We start from the raw sequence: 22,342 nt of genomic DNA on the forward strand, positions 1-22,342 counted from the left end.
CAAGGTTCAGAGGCCGGTGACTGGTGACAGTGTGGACCATCCCCGGCGGCCGGCCTGTGGGTAGCTGGCTCAGTCCTCTGGGAAGCGGTTTCGCAGCGTCTTCTCAGGCTGGGCCAGTGCACGCCCCGGGGGCGTCATCTGCCCCGGGTACCGTCCCGAGTGCACCAGGAGGCGAGGACGGGCTTCAGAGTGGCACTCGTGGAAACGGCACAAACCAGACGCTGTCCCGCAGGTTGAGGACAGATTGGACGGACGGGGCACTTCCCGCGAGAAGACAGCGGGGTGCAGGCACGAAGAACCCAGGGACCTCGCTTAGCCCGGGAAGCCGGGAGCAGGAGGTGCCCTCAGGAGCAGCAAACCCAGCTGTGCTTTCAGAACTGCAGGTGGACGGACAGACGGTGCCTGGGAGGGGGCAGGGCCTCTGGGTTCTGGGATGTTCTGTCTCTTGATCTGGGTGACTCTTACATGGGTGTGCCCACTTTACCAAAATTCACCAACCTGTCAACCAGTAACAAAAAGACGTGTGTTCACATACATTTATCACAGCAATATTTATAACAGGGAAAAATCGAAAGCAGCAGAGATGTGCCACGTCAGGGAAAGTTTATGTAATAAATTGCAGTAGGCCCAACACCCGGAGCACGTTTGAGGTTCCACATCAATAATGATGTTTGAAAGAAAAATTTAACGAAGAATTAATAAAATAAAATAAAGAAAAACCTGAATTTAGTTTAAAAGTTTTAATTTAACGAACGGAACATTCTCAAGATATGATGTTAAGTAAAAATCATGCACAGACACTGACATTTCAAGTAGTGGGTAAGTGGGTGTCATACACGTTTATAAAACTGTACAGAACAATGAGAAAACTCCTGGTGTAAACTCTCCAATTTTCCTGACTAAGCATGTATTTGTTTCGTAATAAAAAGTTGCTATAGGGCAAATGTGAGTGAAGAGGCGGGGAGAGGAGAGTGCAGCCGGGAACGGGGGACCAAGCAATCAGCCAGAGAGCTAAATAAGCCGCACGTCCCATCACAGGAGAGGATGTTGTGGAGGAGAGAGCTGTGGACGGGAGAGCAGGGCCACCCGCAGTCTGTGTCCCGCTCGAAGGGGGAGGACGGCCCCCTGGACACCGGGAGGGCGGCAGGGCCGGAGGAGCAGTAGGGGCCTTGGCCGGAGTGGGGGGCGAGGTGAGAGGTCACGGCAGGGCAGGCAGGACCTGCGGGATCCGGAGGCCTTTGCCCTTAGAGACACAGGAGCTGGTGGAGGGTTCCAGCTGGGGGGCGGGGGAGGGGCGGGAGGCGGCAGGGCAATGGCTCTGAGCCCCCAGGAGAGCCCGTGGGGATGAGGGCCCAGCCTGGAGGCCCCACCTGAAGCAGCTCTGGGCACCGGGCTCTGGTGGCCCCGCTCTCTGAGGACCTATTTAGAGCCCAGAGCTCGGGCCGGAGGGGCCAGGCGGCACCGAGCTCAGTGCGGACAGGGCTGCGGGCTGCTCCCAGGACCCAGGGCTCCAGCTGGAAGGGGGTCAGGATGCCCCGCGTTCCCCCCCACCCCGCTGGCAGCGAGAGCCGGGGAAAGAGGGCCCCCTCCCCTCCTCAGCAGGTGGGGCTGTGGCCGGTGGGCAGGGCTCCGAGGGTGGGGAGAACCCGAGTCCTGCAGAGCCAGGCGGCTGTCCTACCATCGGGTCTTCCCGGAGAGTCCGGTGTGCGCGCGCGCGGTTGTGGTGTGGGGGTGGGTGGGCGAGGCTCACCTGAGCCGCTGCCTTGGCGTTTGCACAGGGGGAGGGGCCGGCAGCGCCCAGGGAGCAGCCCGGAGGGTCTGCGGCGCCTCTGCAGATAAGGCATTAACAGTCTGGCGGACTCGCCCTCCAGATCTGCTGACGCTTCCTTTCGGCCCAGGTGCTCGGGGTGAGGTGCCAAAGGTTCCCTATAAAGTGCCGGGGCTCCGGCCTGCGGCCACTCACCCTCCGCTCCGGCCGCGCCTGAGGGACCCACCCGGACCCACCATGGTCAGGCTGGTGCTGCCCAACCCTGGCCTGGAGGCCCGGATCCCGACGCTGGGTGAGCTGGAGAGCCTCGAGAAGCAGGAGAGCGGCTCCCGGCCCCAGTGGGACAACAAGGCGCAGTACATGCTCACCTGCGTGGGCTTCTGCGTGGGCCTGGGCAACGTGTGGCGCTTCCCCTACCTGTGCCAGAGCCACGGCGGAGGTAGGCGGCGGGCGGGCGGCACCCACGCCTCCGCGCCGGGCCCCACTGCGCGGAGGCGGGAGGCTGTGGCCTGGGGGCCGGCGTCCCCCTCGCGCCGGGCGCGCCAGGCTGGCAGCACTGCCCCAGCCCCGCACGTCCAGGGCCTGCGCGTCGGGGAGACCCCCACGCTCCAGCGCCCTGGAGCCCTGTTCCCAGACCTGGTCTGACCTGGGGGTGGGGGTCAGGGGGAGCCCCCTCCTCTGAGTGTGGAAGGTGCTGGCCCGACGGGCAGTAACGCCGGCCCTTGGTGAGGCCACCAAGTAGGCACCGGGCTGAGCCTTCCCTGTGTGTCACCTGCATCCCAACCTCACTGGGCACCTCGCTTCCTGATGGACCGAGGAGGGGCCGGGCCGGGAGCAGGAAACCACGGAGAAACCCATGTGCACACAGGCCGAGGCAGGGGCCGTCTCCCCCCATCCCGCTGCCGCCAGAGGCTTCCGGGGGCCTTACCTGGTCTCCTTCCCCGGGGGCTGAGGCACCCCCTCCCCCCCAGGTTCTGGATCTGGGTCCCCGTGGCCACGCTCCCCACCCCCCTCCTGGTGTCCACAGGCTGCAGGGATACAGGTCACACTGTGGTCCCCTCTGGCCCCCATGCCAGCCTGGGGCAGGGGAACTGGACCCGGGGAGGAGGTCTGGGGCAGGCGCAGTGCTCGCGGGACCGACTGCCCCGAGAGCTGGCCGGTCGGATGCTCTGGGTATACTCCTGGTTCTGTGGGCTCTTGAACGCTCTCCAGGGACGTGAGTCAGTTCTAACTCTGAAGAACCTGCAGGCTCTCCCAGGCTTTGTGACACGAGTGTCCTCAAGAAGAGCAGACGTGGAAGTGGCCTCCCGGGGTCCCCTCAGTGATTCCCCCAAGGACTCGAGCTCCTGAGTGTCCGCAAGGGTGTGTCCTCTGAGCCTCTGGTCCAGCCTGCGCTTCCCTCTGTGCCTGGGGCCCCAGGGAGCCTGTGAGGTCAGGGACCCCCAGCCTGAGCCCGGCCTATTCTTGCCGGGCTCTCAGCTGCTTCAGTGAGGCTGGTGCCCCCCCTCTGGAAGGTGCTGGTCACGGCCCCTGAGGGGCCATCCTGGGGGAGGTTCCCAGCATCGAGCTCAGCACAGGCACAGGAGGTGGAGAGGGAGGAGGGGCTCGCCGCTCCCTCCGCACGTGGCGCCCGGGGCGGCTCAGGATGGACCCACTTTGTGGGTGGAGGCCAGGTGCTTGTCCCTGAGAAGAGGTGGCTGGGATCCCAGAGCCGGGGAGGGACGCCCGGGAGGAACACGCTGGAAGCAGCTTCAAGGTCTTCAGTGAGAGTGACAGAGCAGAAACCAAGACCTCAGACTCCCAGAGAGCCTAGGCCCTTGACTAGGAAGAACTCCCCGTGGGAAGTGGGGTTTCCGGGCGTAGCTGCACACTGGCCGGGAGCCCGAGGGGCAGCGCGAGAGCAGCCTGCAGACCCCGCTGACGGAGGCAGCTGGGGTCCCTCACGCGGCCCCGCCCCGCAGCTTGGGCGAGGGTGGAGGTCCAGCCCCGGACACCCGGGCGAGGCTGCCGCCCCGCCCCGGACAGGTCGGGACTCTGGTCCACCCGCCCCACCCGGAGGGCCGGCTCACGGGTCAGGAGCTGGGTGTCCTGTCCTCCACGCCCGGGAGACAGTCCCTGAGGACAAGGCCGCGGGTGGCCGGCGACCCATCAGGGTGACGTTCCCGCCCCCGCAGAGCCAGCTGTGAGGGAGGGGAGCAGTTGTGCAGCTTGAGGAGAAAATGCCACCTTTGAAGGTATTTGAGCTCCTCCCACCCTGACCATCAGTTCTGGTCTGGTGAAAACTTACTTTGTCTCCAATTATTTCCAGGACTTTTGGGTAATTCAAGAAGTAAAGGATCTTTTACTTTACTTTAAATTTTATATTATGAAAAAAAGTAAATACAGAGAAGTAGAGAAAGCCACAATAAAGACCCCCAGGCCCCCGATGGAGGCTTGAGCACCAGCAACGTTTTCCCGGTATTTGTTGCGTGTGTGGCCGTGTGCAGCCGTGTGCACGCCGAGCCGGCTGTGGCCCGACCCTGGGGGACCAAGCTGCCACGGGCCTCTGGGTCTGGGTCTCCGATGGGTCCCGGCATCTCGGCGAGCAGGGGGTGCGGGGGTGCAACCCTCGCCTCCACCCTCCCGCGGGCTGGTCCGGCCTCCGCTTGCCTCTGCTCTGGGGTGAGTGTTTGCTGTCAGCAGGTAGCAGGGGTCTGTGACGCTGAAGGAGCTGTCCCCTTGCGGGCAGGCTCGTGGCCCCAGCCACAGAGGAGGAGCTTGCTGGCCCAGAGCGGCCCCCTGGGCCGGCGGGTGTGGGAGCCCCGGCTGTGTCAGCTCCCTGGGGTTTGGGAAGGACCTGCTGCTTTTCTGGGCTCGGGAGGCGGGGGTCGCTGGCATCTCTCCCCGCCTCCCTCCCCCACCCGTCCGCACTGCTCCTCCCTCCACGTCGCAGGGTGGCCTCACTTCAGGAATCTCCTCCTTCGTCCTTCGTGCCCCTCCTTCCCGAGTCCCCGGGCGAGCGTTCCGTCGTCGGGTCCGCACGCACGGTTATAAATCCAGCCGGCAGACGGGCAGTGTACCTGCTGCCTGCCCTCTGCTCTGACCAGGAGTCCGGCATCCGGGGGCCACGCTTGCATTCAGCTCCCTGGCCCCACGCCGCACCCCGCCCTCCCCTGTGCCAGCTGGGTTTCCAGGAGGTGGGCCCCCCCCGGGGTGCCTGGATCGCCAGTCTCCACACCCCGGCTCTGTCCACTCCCTCTGCGAGGGCCACCTCTGCCCATCCAGCAGATCCGGGGCACACACGGGCTGGGTGCTCCCGTGGGGGACAGGGCCCAGGCGAGGAGGGCAGAGCAGGGCCCGCGGGAGTGCGGGGTCCCGGGTGGTCCCACTTCTGGGGTCGTGACCTCTGGGCCCTGGACAAACCCAGGCCTCCTCTCCGCCCCCAGGCCCTCCGGGCAGCTGCTGTACCCGCGGGGCAGTGCCACGGGGCTCTGGTGTCCCCTGGCCTGGGGGACCTGGATGTCTTTCAGGGGGCCGCTCTGCCAGACGCTGACTGGGACCCCACAGACCAGCAGGGTGGACCAGGCCCAGGGAGGGCAGGACCCGCCCACGCGACTTCGGCCCCTCCCGCGGGCCGGCTCCGCGGCGGCCTAGCAATTTCTCCCGGGCACTAAGTCCAGATCACGGAGCCGGCAGGGACGCGGGAAGGCCCTGGGTGAGGGCGGGCGGTGGTGTCACTTGGGGAAATGGCAGGGGGACCCACGGCCCCTCCATGGGTGTCTGGGGAAGTGGGCAGTGCCCAGGGGAGGCTGGCCCTCCGCTGAGGCACCTGCTGCCCACCCCCCACACAAGCCCAGCCGCGGAGCCACCGCAAATCCCCGGTGAATCCTCGACGTGGGGGGGCAGCAGCCGCGGTTTCCACTTCGCTTTCCTCCTGGAAGCCGACTGAGGGTTTGCGATTATCCTTCATGATTAAACAAAAGTGAGGCACCCCTGGGAGACTCCAAAGCTGAGAGGTACCCCGCACCTGAACCTGCGCCACGTGGGCCACCGCCAGGCCCTCTTCCGGCGGCTCCCTCCTCCCCCGTCTCGCTTCCTGATTTTCAGAGAGAAACTCCGTGTCATTCTCCCGGGGGTGTTTACCTCTCCTGCCCCCGCGTCTCTCTGTGCATGTGTGTCCCTCCGTGGGGGCCGTCCCCGTCTCTGGGGGCCTTTGGAACCATGCTGGGCACCGGGCACTTAAGTGGCTTTCCTCACTCACTGAGACCCGCAGCCCTCCCTCCTCTGTCCCTCCGCCTCCTCCACACCTGCCCCCACAGAAGAGGAGCCCGTTTACAAGGGAAGATGTATATTCCCTGGAGCCTGAGTGCCTGCCTCCTGCTGGTGCTGCCAGGGCTGGGGGAGCCGGGCAGGCGGACTGCACAACATGGGCACACGAGAGGGCTCACTGGCCCAGCCCACCTCTGGGGTGCAGTGGACATGGGCTGGTCCCACCCTCGCATCCTCTTGAAGCTGAGCCTCTGGTCCCCGAGGAGCCTGTGGGAGGGAGAGGTGCCAGGACCACAGGCAGGAGGGGGGGGGCTTCCTGGAGGAGGTGCTATCCAAGTGAGGTTTTCAAGGATGAATAGGAGTTTCCTGATGGAGGTGAAGGTGCAGGGAGACTGGGGGTGGGGGGTGAGTAAAGGTGGCATCGTGAGGGGAGGGGACGGGATTTGGAACCATGGGGTTGTTTTCTTCTTGGTAGTTCTGTCCAAAAGTTTTTCAAATCAAGCTCCTGAGAAAACGTCAGATAGACAAATCTTATTTCAACTTTACCTTCACTGACAGAGGGATCACAGGAGTCCTTGCCCTGAGCCTACGTCTCCGGCCGTGTCCCCAGACCTGGGGCAGCTCCCCTCCCCTCCCGCAGGGGATCCGTCTGGCAGGCCTTCCTTTCCTGGGGTCTTTCCTCATGGTCACAGCCCACACCCCTTGCTTCCTGGCCCTCAGCCCCCTGGCAGCCCTGGAACCGGAAGAAGCCTGTCCCTGGAGCCCCAGGTTGGGAGAGAGGCCTGCGGCCGATGGCCCCTCAGTGTCCTGACGTGGAGACCAAGGAAGGCCCACGGGGAGGGAGGAGGTGCCGTTGGGCTCTGGGGCCTGTCCCCGCCAACGTGAGGGCTCTGTGGAGGCAGACGGAGGAGGGAAAAAAGAGAAAAGGCCGAGGGACTAACCCAGGAGCTAAAGGGAGAGCCGGGCTAGCAGAGGCTGTGGGCCCCCCGCCCCTCCCCCTGCCCACCCCCCAAGTCCCTCTCGACACACACACACACACACGCACTCTCAGCACGCGTGTGCACACAGACACACACTCTCAAACACGCCTACACACGCACACACTGACGTGCACCCGTACATGCACAAGGACACACATCCATGTGCACGCTTACACCGAGCGTCCACATACATACGGACACGCCCACACGCTCACACATACACACTCATTCACATACCCGTGGACACACACACACTCAGACACGTGTGGATGCACACATGCACGCACACACGGGCACACACGCACACACAGTGCCACGCCAATGAGGACCTCCAGCTCAGGGTCTGACACCCACGCTGACCCGGAGGCCAGTGTGGGGAGGTGGTGGCCTGGCTGGGGTCGGGGAGAGAACAGGGCAGAAGTGAAGGATTTGAGATATCTGGGGGAGAACAGAGAATGAGCGTGTCGGAAAAAGGAGGCGGGGCCGGGGAGAACGAGGGGGCGAGGTGAGCGGAGGGAAGGCAGGGAGACGGGGGCTGCACAAACACTCCAGACGGGGTGTCACACCCAGGGTGCGGGGCAGATGCGGGGCACCGCCTCACTTGGTAGGTTCACAGCTGGACACCCGGCCACTTGGGGCGGAGAGGTAGTGCCACAGAGCGAGCATGCCAGGGCAGTGCTGGCGGCCCCGGTGTCCTGGGAACCCAACCGTGAGACCCCATCAGGCTGGACCTGGATCCACTCTCAAGTCCTGAAGCAGTCGTGTGTTTCCAATTCTTACCGCCCAGTTTCGGCTCCTGAGCCCCGTCCCGACTAATGCTAACGACCTTTGGTAACCACGATTGTGCTAATCTCGGCTGCATTGCGCTCGGCACGGTGCCAGGCCGTGTGCACCTGGACGGCCTCCCCTGTTTTCCCCAGAGCCCGGGTCAGGGGGCTGGGAGCAGCTGGGGGTCCCGACCTGGCTCAGGCCAGGGCGGCTGGTACAACCATGGCTTTTGGGGGCTGGGGGTGGTGGTGCTGAGGACGGAGCAGTGGGAAGGGGCACAGAAAGGAAGGGGCGTCACTGTGGGCCGGGTAGCAGAGCCCAGTGGGGCCACGTGCACCATGAAAGCAGGTGTCACCACATCCCCATCCTTCATTTACGTTCGGCAGATGTTCATGGGGCTCCTGGTCAGTGCCAGGCTGGGCCCTGGTGCCCGTCAGGGAGCAGAGCCGACAGGCGCTGCGTCTGGCTCCTCCACGTTCCCAGAGCAGGGTCCCTAAGCCTCAGATTGAGACACGCTCCTGCCAGATGTCCGGGTCAGCCTCTGAACCCTTGGCCTCTCCCCTCTGCCCTTCCCTACCTTTGCGTGAGGGTGCTATGTGTGTCCACACCCGCCGAGGGGCTCACCCTGGCACGTGCCCCTCCCCGGGCTCCACCTACACGTGGACACCATCCCTAGTTCTCCAGGGGCGGCGGGGCAGACAGCGTCCTGCAGGGATGGCAGATGAGGACGAGCCGGCCCCCGTTAGGAGGTGGCGTGAGCCCCGCCCACAGCAACGCCGACGGCCATCAGCACGGGCACTGTCGACGGCGACGTCCTTTGTGCTGTGGCAAACGCCTGTGCAGGTGGCCTCTGCGGTCCAGCGAGCCGCCCGCTGATGACGCGCCGCCCCTCCCACCCCAGGGGCGTTTATGATCCCGTTCCTCATCCTGCTGGTCCTGGAGGGGATCCCGCTGCTGCACCTGGAGTTCGCCATCGGGCAGCGGCTGCGGAAGGGGAGCGTGGGCGTCTGGAGCTCCATCCACCCGGCCCTCAAGGGCGTAGGTGCGTGTCTGCGCCCGGACTCGGGGGCCTGCCTGGGGTCCCGTGTTGGCAGCAAGCGCCACCCCGTCCTCCTTCCTTCCCTCTACGTTTCAGGGAGAGGAAGGTCCCAGGGCTCCATGGCCCTCGCCCTGAGGCCTTTGCAAACCCTTCCTTAGAATCTCCTGGGGTGTGGCTGCAGGGTCCAGGCCACCAGGGGCTAGCCGGGCAGCAGAGGACCTCCCGAGTCCCCAGTCGTGCAGGGCCTGGGAGGGGCAGACACGTGGGGAGAGCGGAGCGCCCCACTGCCTGCCCAGAGCAGGGACCGGGAGGGACGCTGACCGCTGGGGCTGCCCCCTGCTGTCTGGGGCCTCCGTCCAGTCACTCGCAGTGGGTCAGGAGGCCCCCCCCAGAGGTGACCTCCCCACCCCCCCTCAGGCATCGCGTCCATGTTCGTGTCCTTCATGGTGGGTCTCTACTACAACACCATCATCGCCTGGGTTATGTGGTACTTCTTCAACTCCTTCCAGGACCCCCTGCCGTGGAGCCAGTGCCCACTCAATGCCAACCAGACAGGTGAGCCCTGGCGGGCCTGGGAGCGGGGGCACCGGCCCACAAGCAGCTGCCCTCTGATTCTCCAAAATTCGCGTGGTTGTAGCCCAAGTTTGGCAAAAACCAGTGCACAGAAAGGGGCGGGCCCTGCCCCCGTGGCCTCCCTGGCCACACTGGGACCATTCAGGGCAACTTCCCTGTCTCTGGGGATGGGGGTGGGGTGAGAGTGAGGGGAGGTCTGCCAGGATTAGACCATGCCCCCCTTGGCAGGGTCTCTCTGTGGTTCTGTGAGCCCGGGGGGCAATCAGGACCCTGGGACCCCGGGGCTCAGAGTGGTGAGAGTGTGTGAGGTTGAACAGAGCTGCCTGGTGTGGGCTCCTGCCTGGGACCCCCAAAGACTGGTGACCCCTTGAATGGCTGAGTGCCATGGGGCGGTGGTGGGGGGAGAAGGCAGGCAGTCGAGGCCCTGTGTGCACGCCACACGTGTGCAAGAGTGTGTGCATGTGTGTGTGCATGTACCTGGGTTTGCATGTGAGTTTGCATGCAAGTCTGTTTGGTGTGTGCATGCTTATGCATGTACACAAGTAGCACACGTGCACACGATTGCATGCAAGTGTGCTCGTGTGTGCACACGCCTGTAAGTATGTTGTGTGCATATTGTCTGTTGCGTGTGTCCGTGTGGGTGTGCACACACATGTGCATGCCTGGGCACAGGCGCACTGCACCCCTGGTGTCCGTGCCCTGGCATCTGGGCCCGAGTTTCTTCCCTGGGGGTCCGCGTGCTCTGTGACCCACACTGACGTGGGTGCCTGTGCCAGGCTACGTGGAGGAGTGTGCCCGCAGCTCCTCCGTGGATTACTACTGGTACCGGGAGACCCTCAACATCTCCACCTCCATCGACGACTCGGGCTCCGTGCAGTGGTGGATCCTGCTGTCCCTGACGTGCGCCTGGAGCGTGCTCTACGTGTGCACCATCCGCGGCATCGAGACCACCGGGAAGGTGGGGCACTGCGGGCACTCCTGGGGGCGTCGGGGGGGGGGCACGCCCAGGTCGCCGCCCCTTCAGCCAGCTCCGAGGGTCCAGCCCCTGCGTGCCCTCTGTCTGGGAGGGCTCTGCTGGTTGCCCAGGCCGGCGCCGCAGACTCGGTGCTGGACCAGACGGCTCTCAAGCACGTGTTTAAGAAGCCGAGTGTGGGAGTGACAGTGACGTCCATCTGATTGGCAGGAGCTAAACAGTAACCGCGTTCACAGCAGAACATAGAAACCAGAGAGGGAGGCTGGGGCCCGGGGCGCACGGTGGAGAGCCGTGCAGGTCCCACGGGGCCAGCCCTCCTCTTTGAGGCCGGGGCCCCCACCCCCGGTCCGGCCTCCTTCATCCCACACCTGCCACCTCCCCAGGCCGTGTACATCACGTCCACGCTGCCCTATGTCGTCCTGACCATTTTCCTGATCCGGGGCCTGACGCTGAAGGGAGCTTCCAGTGGCATCGTCTTCCTCTTCACGCCCAACGTGAGTCCCCGCCGTCCACCCGCTGGGCTGGGCACTGCAGCACCTGCCCGGTCCCAGGGTCCCTGGGTGTGGGCCGGGCCTGTGCGGGTCACGGGCCAGCTCAGCTGCGGCTCTGGGTGGAGGGTCATCAGCTGTCGCCCCTCTGACTGCCAACTGGTGGCCTCAGCTGTCACCTTGCCTCCAGGCTCCTGTCCCCCCTTGGGCGCCCCTCCTGTGTCTCCCGCACCCCCCATCCTGCGGCGCACAGCTGAGGGTCTGTTTGGCCGCAGGTCACGGAGCTGGCCAACCCAGTGACCTGGCTTGACGCGGGGGCCCAGGTCTTCTACTCCTTCTCGCTGGCCTTCGGGGGCCTCATCTCCTTCTCCAGCTACAACTCTGTCCAGTGAGTGTGAGGGACAGAGGGTCCCGTGGGCGGCAGGGCTGTCAGTGCACCAGGCGCTCCGGCGCTCGGAGCCTCGGTCTCCCCGTCGGACCCGCCATGGGAATGAAGGGAGGGGACGTGCGCTCTCCAGAGGCGCTGGTCCGAGTCTCCTGGACTGTGGTCGGCAGGGCCGTGAGCAGGCGGGAAGGACCTGCTTACCCTTTGGCCTCTCCTTTGTGCCTTGGCCCTTGCGGCCGCGGGCGCTGGTGCTCCCCGCTCCGTCCCCCACCCCTCGGCATCCAGCACCCCGGGTGTGGGTCCCCCACAGTCCACCCCAGACCGACACCCACACAGGAAGCGCCAGAACCCCCAGGGCCTCCAGAGAAACGCCGTGGTGTCCGCTCATCTCATAAGCACTTATGGAGCACCTGCTGTGTGCCCGTCCCCGCCTCCCGTGCGCCAGGACCCATCCTCCTGGGTCCTGCGTCCCTGCGTCGGCAGAGGCAAACCAGCCCAGTGAGCCTCTGTCAGGTCGCAGGCAATGCGAGACTCGGAGAAAAGGAAGAACCGAGCAGGGCGAGGGGTCTGGAGCCTGGGGCTGGGCCGGCTTGGCGTCAGAGCGGGCTGGAGCTCCAGAGGCCACGTGAACAAAGACTCCGACGGCGGGTGGGAGCTGAGTGTGGTCGCCCAGGCCGAGGGTGCCGTGAGGTCCAGCAGATTGGCGAGGTGGGGGGTAGTTGAGGGTGAAGATTCAGCTGCTTCCAGCCGCACACACCCACCCCCTTTAAAGTGCACAGTCCCGTGGCTTTTAGTGTGTTCACAGAGTCATGCAACAATGACCACTAATCCCAGAATATTTCCAACCCCCGAGAGGGCCCGTGCCCCTCAGCAGTCAGCCCCATGCCCTCCCCGGGAACACTCGGCTGCTTTCTCCCCGGCGGGCCAGCCCCTTCTGGGCATCTCACAGACAGGCCTCCTCCAGCCTTCGTCCTCTGTGTCTGGCTCCTCCCACTGAGCTTGAGGCCCTCGGGGTTCGCCCACGTTGTCACATGTGTCACGCTCCTTCCATCGCGGCTGAGTCGTCCCGAGGCCTGTGGATGGGCCGCGCTGGGCTCCGTTTACCACCCCTCGGCCGCTGGGCATCTGGCTGTGTCCACTTTCTGGCTGCTGTGAACGTTTGCGTTCAAGCTCCGTGTGCACCCGTTTTGGCTCCCTGCGGGTGTACCCCAAGGGGCAGGGCTGCTGGGCCGCAGGGCGGCTCGAGGTCTGACCATTTGAGATGCAGCTCTCCACCGCGGCCGCCCCACCTCGCAGCCCCCCCCCAGGGCCGTGTGGGAAGCCCTGGTTCCTCCACACCCTCGCCCACACCTGTCACTCTCAAATGTTTTGGTTCCGGCCGCCTTGGTGGGTGTGCCATGGCATCTCACTGGGGTTTGATTTGCATTTCCCTGGGGGCTCCTGATGGAAGCGTCTGGAAGGATGGTGTCGTCAGCAGGGGGGGAGGGTGGGGAGGTCAGTGGCCATGTGCTGAGCTGGGGGAGGCTTTGGGTGTCCAGGTGGAGGTGGGGGGTCCTCAGCCGTGAGGGCCTGGAGCCGGCAGGAGGGGTCCTTGGCAGGGGCAGGGGGGAGGGAGGGGGGAGGGAAGGGGTCCAGGCCAAGGGGTGGGGGACACCTGGCCCAGGCCGCCTCTTTGAAGCCTCTGTGGCTGGTGGGCTGTAAGGTCCAGGCTGTCCTGCCCGCGTGGGGCTGACGAGTCACCTCCTGAGCCCAGAGCAGATGCTGGCCCAGCAGAGACTTGAACACAGGGATCTCCAGCTCCAGCTCTGGGGGTCCCCAGGGCTTGGGGGGGGCACCAAGGGGCCACGAGGTCGCAGCAGGGCTTGGGGACCGTCACCTGGCGTTCGGGCGGGTTGTGGGAGAGCCCCCTCCCCCATCCATGCCCAGGGGCGGCTCAGCCTCTCAGGCTGGCCCGATGGCTCTGACCGTCCCACTTGTGCTGGCGCGGGCTGGTCGGGCGTACACGACGTCCCCGAGACTGTGGTCACCGAAGCCGCTTTCGTCCGCAGCAACAACTGCGAGATGGATTCGGTCATTGTGTCTGTGATCAACGGCTTCACGTCCGTGTACGCGGCCACTGTGGTCTACTCCATCATCGGCTTCCGCGCCACCGAGCGCTTCGATGACTGCTTCAGCGCGTGAGTGGCTGGTTGGCGCCCTGGCGGCCGCTGCGTCCCTGCCCCTCGCCTCCGCCTCCAAGGAGCCCGCCAGGGCTGGAGTCAGCCTCATTCTCTTTCCAGGAACATCCTGACGCTTATCAATGGGTTCGACCTGCCCGAAGGCAACGTGACACAGGAGAACTTCGCTGAGATGCAGCGGTGGTGCAATGCCTCCAACCCCGCGGCCTACGCAGAGCTCAAGTTCCAGACATGCGACATGAATACCTTCCTCTCGGAGGTAGGTGCCTGGGGCCGCGAGGTGGGGCAGCGGGCACCTCGGGTGGACGCCAAGCTTCCCCCGGGAGCTCAGTTCTGACAGGCCCGCCCCCCTGTCACGTGCCGGCCCGCCCTGCCCCTCCTGCCCCTTGGGCGCCCGGTCTAGGGCACCAGCATCTGCTGGGCCACGAGTCCCACGTGTGAGGCCCCGTGATGCAGAGGCAGGGACCCAAGGGCCTCCATGGGCCTGACCTCTCCGTGGCCTCAGGTCAAACACCCGTGGTCCATTTTTACTTTAATTTCTTCTACGAAAAGGTCAGAGTCATTATAACTGTACTTTTGAAATCACTCGACAGCTGGTGGCCGTCACGGTGCTGGGAAACCCTCGCCTGACGCACAAATGCTTTGAACACCAACCCCAATGATGAGTGACGGTTCGTTCTGTGATGCTCATGGGCCAACATTTACTAATTTTGTTTTTGCAATTTTCTTATTTGGAGCCACCCGACATTTCGGGGCGTGTGGAGCATTTTGAGGGCCTGGCACTGTTTCTCCGGCGATGGCACAATCTCGCCAGGAGCGGTCACAGAGCAGAGGGTCCTCCCTGCCTGGCTCTCCCCTGGGAGCCCCGGGTGAGAGGGAGGGAGTCACCGTGACCGTCCCCCGACCCCGCCAAGAGCCTGAATTTCCCTTCTTTTTAAAAAGCAACCTAATCGAGGTGTCAGTTCTCACCTGGAAGCTCTCCCGTGTCCAGCGCAGTTTGCAGGGTTTTAGTAAGTTTACGCCTAAGCTTGTGCAGTCCCGCACCCTGGAACTCTTCCGTCAGCTGTGCTCCTGCCCCCTCCCCCACGCCCCGGGCAGCGCACACGTGCTTCTGTCTTTCCACGGGGTCTGGGCTGTGAGACCCCCGGACACATTCCTCCGCGGTGTGGGCACCAGGCCGCTGGTGACAACGCCCCTCAGCCTCCCACTCTTCTGCGTGGCGCCGAGTCCTCGTGTCCCGGGCCCTCGTGTAAATGCTGCTACGCTGACTTGGGCCCCGGCTTCTGATGGGATCCCGGCCCCGCGTGAGTCCTGCGGGGGCTGCCGGCTCCCCGTCCAGTCCCTCCGAGCTCAGGTTTCTCTGCGGAGGTTCTACCCCCGGGAACCCTGGCCCCCAAGAGGGCGAGCTGGTGCCTGAGGCCTCTCTGACCTGTGTGGGCCACATGTGGCCGCACAGGACCACCCACCCCGGGCAGAGCGTGGTCATTACGCACCCGCGGGCCCGTCCTTGGCGCTGCCTGCCCCGCGGGCTGCTCTGACCACTGGCGGGCGCACGTCCAGGGTGTCTGCTTTGGGGACTCGCGCTCAGGCCCATTGAAGTCGCTTAGTGCTCTGGCCCCAGACGTGGGGGGGTGCCCATCAGCGAGCAGTTGGCAGTCCGTGTGCGTCTGCCGCGTGTGTCTGTCCGGCCGCACGGGGCCCTGACCACTGCTGGACAATGTGATCCACTTCCGGTCGTGAAACTAGTTCAGCTTTTTAAAATACGATTAGGGCTAAAAGACAAGGTCTGGTCATTTCACAAAATGGCTCACATCAGCCATGCTTGCGTGGTGCTGGCTTGGCGGGTGGAGAGCTGTCCGGTGACAGGGCCAGACTGGCCTGTGGGTGCCTCAGAGGCAGGCCCTGGGTGACACGCCTGCCCCACCCTGCAGGGCGTGGAGGGCACCGGGCTGGCCTTCATCGTCTTCACCGAGGCCATCACCAAGATGCCGGTGGCCCCGCTCTGGTCCGTGCTCTTCTTCATCATGCTTTTCTGTCTGGGCCTGTCGTCCATGTTCGGGAACATGGAGGGTGTGGTGGTGCCCCTGCAGGACCTCAAGGTCATCCCCAAAAACTGGCCCAAGGAGCTGCTCACAGGTAGGCCGGACTGGGGCCGGGGCCGTGCGGGCCGAGCTGGGAGGACCGGCTCCGGGGGTCGTGGCCGTGGTGCAGCCGCCAGAGGAAGGGTGTAGCGACGTGGGTCCTGTGTCCCCGGCGGCCCGCTCTGCCCCGGCGACCATGGCCCTGCTCTGTGCCCCGCAGGCCTCATCTGCTTGGGGATGTACCTCATCGCCTTCGTCTTCACCCTGAACTCGGGCCAGTACTGGCTGTCTCTGCTGGACAGCTACGCGGGCTCCATCCCCCTGCTCATCATCGCCTTCTTCGAGATGTTCTCCGTCGTCTACGTGTACGGCATAGACAGGTAGGAGGGAAGGCGAAGGACCGTCTCCAGTGGCCAGGGGACATTCCCATCACGGGACGAGGGGATGCGTTCGGGGCAGGACAGGGGGCGGCAGGCCCGCGAACACACAGGACCAGGCCTGCCTCTCCCTTCCGGCCCGGCGTGATGTGGGCAGGGGCCTGGCCCTGGGAGGGCGACAGGGAGAGAAGAGGGGTCCCGCATGGATGCAAACCGTACCCCCTCCAGCTTCCAGGTGCTCCCAGGCCTCAGGATAAGCGCTGGCAGCAGCGGGAGGAGACAGCACAGTCTCGGGGCGGGTGAGAGAAGCCAGGGCGGGTGCACAGGCAGGCCGTCTGCTGCGGGTAGAGGGGCTTCCCCAGGACCCCACCTGTGGGGAGGGAGCTGGGTGTTGTATTCCAGCTCGGGCTGCACAGCCAGGGCCGCTCCCAGGGGTCTGGGGAGGGCTTCTCAGGCAAAGAAAGGCAGACAAGTGTGGCCCGGTCAGCCATCCCTTGGCCAGTCGCTCAGGGCATCGGGGATCGGTGGGGACCCAGAAGGCGGTCCCTGGGCTCTTAGCAGGAGCTGGACTCACCACAGATCCAGAAATAATCTGCTGGAATCAATTAACATTGAACTGCACGAGCCCATAGAGGGGGCCGCCTCGGGACCCCTTCCCTGCGCCACCAAGAGCACACGTGTGTAAGGACACACGTGCAGGGGCTCACTCAGCAACACAACCTGAACCAGCCTGGTGGCGCCATGGGGACACCGAGGCACACTTGGGACACCTGCTGTGTGTAGCATCAGCAGACGTCAGGGAGGAACGTGGGGATGGAAAGGTGCGGATGCCGCCGCACGTGTGATGCTGGCCTTGCAGCGGGTGTGAAACCGTCTGAAAGAGCACATCCCTCTGTGAACGGCCGGAGGACCGTTGAAGCCAGACACTGGCTCCGGGCAGCTACCCTGTATCGCTTGCCTCGGGGAGGACGGGCCGAGCGGAAGAGTCCGGTCACGGGGCTCCTGCGCCCCGCAGGGGACAAGGCCTGGGCGCCTGTGCTTCTCCAGCAGCATCCTCTGGGTTCGCCGGGCCCTGGACAGCTCACGTTTACGTTCTGCCCACTTTGTTCTGATTTCTGCAGACGACAAACGCATCTGTGCAGAAGGGCATTGGGCACAGGATGGGGGGAGATGGTGAGGCTCCCCAAGGTCAGGGCTGCTGCCATGCCAAGGAGGCTGGGGCAGGAGCTTCGATGGCTTCCCTCCTCCATCCCCAGAGGCTCTGACCCCTCCTTCGCATCAGTGCCTGCCCGGGGCCTGAGGAGGAGGACACCTCTGACAAGAGTCCCCAGGTCCAGCTGGGCAGCGGCACCGTGGGACGGCGGGGCTTCTCAGAGGCTCCAGATCGGCTTCTGCTGTGCCCGTGGTGGTCTTCCTAGGGGAGGCGCGTCTTTGCCCAGAAGGATGTGACGGGTCGGAGTGCGGCATCGCAGGACTGGGGCCGTCTGTCTGGGAGTGGAGAGGCTCTGCCTTCTTGGGGTTAAAGGCCTCTCCGTGTGTGCTGGTGACAGCCCCCTTGGCCTCTGCTTCCAGGTTCAACAGGGACATCGAGTTCATGATCGGCCACAAGCCCAACATCTTCTGGCAGGTCACGTGGAGAGTGGTGAGTCCCCTGCTCATGCTGACCATCTTCCTGTTCTTCTTCGTGATCAAGGTCAACGAGGAGCTGATATACAGCATCTGGAACCCAGCCTATGTGAGCCCTGGGTCCCCAGGGTGGGGGTGGGGGCCGGGCTCTCCCTCCCTTCACCCTGGAGGCCAGGAGAGAGTCACAGGGGGGAGAGGGCACTTCGCCCTGAGGGACCCCCCGGCCCCCTTGTCTGCTCACCCCAACGTCGCTCTCTCTCTCCAGGAGGAATTTCCCAAATCCCAGAAACTCAAGTACCCGAACTGGGTGTACGGCGTGGTGGTCATTGTGGCCGGGGTGCCCTGCCTTGTCATCCCCGGCTTCGCCATCTACAAGCTCATCAGGAACCGCTTCCAGAGGGCAGGGGACCGGCAGGGGCTGGTTGGCGCGCCGTCCACGGTCTCGGTGAACGGGGACCTGAAGTATTGAGTGGCCCAGCCCACGGCATGGGGGGTGGCGTCAGAGGAGAGGGTGGGCTGCATGTGTGTGCGTGTGTGAGCGTGTGTGTGCACGTGTGTGTGTGTTGTGTGAGTGTGCCTGCGTGGGGGCATGTATACATGGGCGTGAGCGTGTGCCTATGTACACATGTGTGCACGTGTGTGAGTGTATATACGTACGTGCACAAGAGTGTTTGCATATGAGTGGATGCTGTGTGAGTGTGCACGTGTGTGAGTGTGTATGTGTACATTGCGAGTGTACAAGTATAAAAGTGTGTACACAGTGTGTGGGTGTGTGCCTACATAGGTATGTGTGTATGGGTGAGTGTATATACATGTGCCAGTGTATGTGTGCATGTGTGGGTGTATGTAAGCATGTGTGCACAAAAAGGGACAGGAGGGACCCTCCCGGTGTGGGGACACACACGTGTGAGTGTGTGTGCACATGCATGTGTATGTGTGCTTGTACATGTATGTGTGAGCAGGTGTATACATGAGTTGGCGCATGAATGTACTCGCACGTGTGAGTGTGCATGCATGTGCGTGTGTCTATGCACCGTGCACATGTATATCCGTGCGTATGTGTGTGTATGCACAGCTATGTGTGTGTCTGTGTGTACGCATGCATGTCGCCCTGTGGCACACATGCCTGCCAGGTGAGGCCCAGCGGCCCAGGAGCAGACTGGTGGTCCCCCCGCCCTGCCCGCATTCCCAGGGAGAGTCAGAGCTGCAGCGGGGGTGTGCCTGCTGGGCGTGTCCTGCTCATCTTGGCCCCTAGGAACATAATCTCGTTGCCCGCCCCCCATTCCCCTCGTGTCACCTCCTAAGCTCGGGACTCCCGCCGTGAGGTGGGGGCTTTGACCTCGTGGCTAGGAGTGCTCTTCCCAAGGCCTGTCCAGAAGAAGCCGGTGAGCTTGCGAGAACCTGGCAGAGCCCTGTGGGGCCCCGCCCACCTGCCGGCCGTGAAGAGCCCCCGAGTCTTGGCCACATTCCGGCGTCGTGAAGGCTGACCCACTTAATCACTGCATCTGGCCGCCATGAACAGACGAATAGTTAATAAAACTCAGCTTGGGCGATTTAGGGCAGAAAATCCCACTTCGCGCTTTCTTGAGCGGACAGCAACTGCGTGAGTACTTAGCCAGGTGTTGGGAAAGACGAGTTCACGGGTCACCACCTCAGCCTTGGCCACCGCGGTGGAGGACCGTGCATGCGCCCCGAGCAGCGTCAGGGGCCTCAAAGGCCCGGAGGGCCGGGCACCGGGTGTCGCCAGCGGACGTCGGCCCCTCTCTCCCAGCCAGGGACGGGGTGCCACACCCAGTCTCAGCCCAGGCCACGCGGCACTGGGGTGTTTGTTTCCAAGAACTAGTCGCCTCCACTTTCCATGGAAAGATCTGGAAGTTTAAGTTAAACAGGACCTTCTGAGGATTCTCGGCGCAGGATGGGAGACCCGAGTGGGAGTGGGTCCCGGCGCCATGTCCCTCCCACCTGGAGACGCCCCGCCAGCTTCCGCAGGACCCCCCCTCCCTGCTCCCCAGAGCGTTCCGACCCTCCTCTGGGGCAGCTCTGCTGCCTCCGCCCCGGGGCATGGAGGGGGACACGCTCCCACGCGTGACCTGGACGGGGCTGGTCCGTCCGTCTCTCTGTGGCTTGGTGAGGGTTCCTTTCAGACTTCACATTTCGCAAATTGTTAGAAATTTGGGCTTTGTGGGCATCGCGTGTACCTGTCTGAATAAATCACTCCCTTTCACGCTCTTGGCCTAAATGCTGTCTAAATGCAGAGGACGCACAAGCAGCGGAGCCCCAGCCTCGAAGGGACGGGGCCGGACTGCGGTTCTGCTGCGCCCACGGAGCCCCCATTACCCGAGGCACCCGGTGGAGTGCAGGGGTGGGTGCGCCTTGACCTCAGGATATGGGAGCTGCTGGCCAGGTCGCTGTCGGGGGGACAGGGAAAAAACGGAGCAGGAGCATGGAGGGGAAGGCCTGTGCGGGTAACTCGGGGCTGGGCCTGCCCTCCCCCTTCTCATCTCCAGCCTCCCCTCCCCCTCCCCCTCCCCCCACTGCTTTCCATCTTCTCTGATTCTCCCTTTTCTCACTTTTTCCCCTCACCCAAAAAGGGATCTCTAAAAAATGTGTCCCCTGGAGCCTGAGTTTCCGGGACCCCCATGTTTGGCATCCTGCTGCCCGGCTGCAAGACTAGCTTCCAGGAAACGTGAGATTATGGATGTAGGGCCCTGGCCTGTCCTAGTGGAAGCGTCTGCTGGGTCGGGCGGGAACGTGTCCAGGGAGCCCCCAGCGGGAGGCTTAGGCTGAATCCACCGTGTCAGCTCACTACCTCTCCAGCCCGCAGGCAGGAGGTGCTCCGAGCTAAGGGGAGGGCTCACGTGTCCCCGCAGCCTGGCCAAGCCCCCTCCCCTGTGCCCTGGTGCCACCCTCCCACCCCAGGGAGCCCCCTGGGGATCCAGACCCCCACTCCCTCCACGACCCCTGTGGCTAATGGTGGGCTCACACCCAGCATGGATTCCTGGGCACCGGGGTGCCAGTGGATGCAGAGGGGAGGGCTGATCTTCTGGAACTTACCTGGGCATCCTCAGAAGAGGAACATTGGGAACCAGAGGGAAAGTTCACGTTCAGACAATTTGAGAAGTTTGGAAATCTCTTTGGAAAATAAATGTGGCTTAAAAATAAACACGGCCCCAGGCCCGGCAGTCCTGCCCGGGCATTTGCCCCACATCCACACAAAGCCGTGTGCAGATGTTCATCTCAGCTATTCCTCACAGCCCCACCCGGTCAGTGCGCAGCGGACACGGAACCCCATGGCCGTACTACACCCCGCCTGGTGGGTCTCCAGAGACTGAGGCCAACCCCAGGGTCACACGGTTTATACAATGTGCTTGAGATGACAAATCTATAGCGACGCAGAGCAGATGCAGGCCGCCAGGGGTGCGGCCACACAGGGGACAGAGGGACCCTCGGGGATGGACATGTCCGCTGTGTCAGCTGTGACGCTGGCGAGATGTTTGCAGGATGTCTCCACTGGGGGGCTGGGTGCGTGGGCACGTGGTACTATCCCTCACGGCAACGTGTAAGTCTGCAATTATCTCACGAAGTTAATTAAAAGTAAAATTTTATAAAAACAACTAAATGTGCCCCAGCCTTGGAATCCTTGAGGTTCTCGTGTTGGTGGTGGCAGCAGCTGCGGGCTGTTGGCATCAGGCGGGAGCCAGCGGGGGGCAGGGGCACGCAGTTGTGGCCGGCGGGGAGTTGTTACCAATTAACCGGCTCCACTGGTTTTCCTTTAAATCATGAAAAATCACACCTGCAGGGGAGACGGCTTGCGGCTTCCCATCCCCAGTGGAGGTCCCGGGCTGCGGCCAGGAGCAGGTGGTGGGCGTGGCGGGCACCCCGGAGCCGGACCCACCTGTGGATGCTGGTGGGGATGAGCGGCCCACGTGGGGCAACAAGCTCCAGAACCTCCTGAGCTGCGTCGGGTTGGCCGTGGGCCTGGGCAACCTCCGGAGGTCCCGTACCTGTGCCAGACCTACGGGGGAGGTGAGCCGCGCACCCTCATCTGTCCCCACCGCGGCCTCCAGGGTGGTGGGGACCTGCTGCCCCCGGGGGGTTTGTCCCTCTGAGGCCCAGTGGCCTCAGCTTTGCGGTGCTGCCCATTAGCCTGCCCGTCTGTGCTGTGCGGCGGTCAGGGCGCCCAGGCCCCCTTTGCAGGCGCTGCGGCCTTGCTGACAACACCGCAGACCGCGAGCCCAGGGGTTTGCTCAGGCTCCCAGCACCGAAGCCCCTGGGCTGGAGCCGCAGCGGCTCGGCCTGGGGTGCCTCTCGCTCGGCCTTCTCTTGGTGTCACGCTCGCTCTTGGGGACAGGAGGCCGCAGGCTGGCCGGACCACTGCCTTCGGGGGCGGACGTGGCCCGTTCTGTCCCCAGGTTCAGGGCGGGGGTTTTTCAGGCAGGCTCGTCCTCTTGTGGGCTCTGAGCTGAGGCTCGCTCTGCCCCTGCGAGACCGGCGGTTCCCCAGCGCCTGCAGACCTTCCCGCCTGAGTTGGTCTCTGGTGGGAAATTTGGGGAGCGTCTCTTTCAGGACCCAGGAGACGGGAAAGGCTGAGCTGGTGACAACTCACGCCACGTCTTCTGGTCGGGCAGGCATCCTTGCCCTTTCAAGGGCGGACAGCCGGCCCTCCTCGCGAGACAGGTGGGCAGCGGACGGTGGGCAGCGGACGGTGGGCAAGCAGACCCCACATGAGCACCGCCCGCCGAGCTTCCTGGTCATAAGGACGCTGCGTCTTTATAAAGTCTTTGTTTCCTGATTGTGAGAAGATACAGGGCATGCAGGAAAGTTTGAAAATGCAGGTACGCCTGTAACAGCTGCCCCAG

General features: G+C 64.0%; 1 protein-coding gene across 1 annotated transcript; it reads left to right on the forward strand.

The window, feature by feature from the left end:
* The first annotated feature begins 1,903 nt into the window (after positions 1-1,903).
* On the forward strand, positions 1,904-19,711 carry LOC309624650 (sodium-dependent neutral amino acid transporter B(0)AT1). The gene is made up of 12 exons (XM_082382976.1): positions 1,904-2,207; positions 8,666-8,806; positions 9,221-9,358; positions 10,153-10,334; positions 10,733-10,843; positions 11,113-11,225; positions 13,271-13,399; positions 13,502-13,658; positions 15,331-15,535; positions 15,701-15,860; positions 17,430-17,592; positions 17,749-19,711. The coding sequence occupies exons 1-12, from the start codon at positions 2,006-2,008 to the stop codon at positions 17,950-17,952; spliced, it is 1,905 nt and encodes a 634-aa protein (XP_082239102.1). The 5' UTR covers positions 1,904-2,005; the 3' UTR covers positions 17,953-19,711.
* The last annotated feature ends 2,631 nt before the right edge of the window (positions 19,712-22,342 follow it).

The sequence above is a fragment of the Balaenoptera borealis genome, assembly GCF_965194805.1.
Source record: "Balaenoptera borealis genome assembly, chromosome: 2".
In the NCBI taxonomy this organism is placed as follows: domain Eukaryota; kingdom Metazoa; phylum Chordata; class Mammalia; order Artiodactyla; family Balaenopteridae; genus Balaenoptera; species Balaenoptera borealis.

Excerpts from the sequence above, each read along its gene's own strand:
- LOC309624650 (XM_082382976.1), top strand. The coding sequence starts at position 2,006 with ATGGTCAGGCTGGTGCTGCCCAACCCTGGCCTGGAGGCCCGGATCCCG. Across the intron at positions 10,844-11,112 it reads TCTTCCTCTTCACGCCCAAC|GTCACGGAGCTGGCCAACCC; the intron begins GTGAGTCCCCGC and ends GTTTGGCCGCAG. Across the intron at positions 13,400-13,501 it reads TTCGATGACTGCTTCAGCGC|GAACATCCTGACGCTTATCA; the intron begins GTGAGTGGCTGG and ends TTCTCTTTCCAG.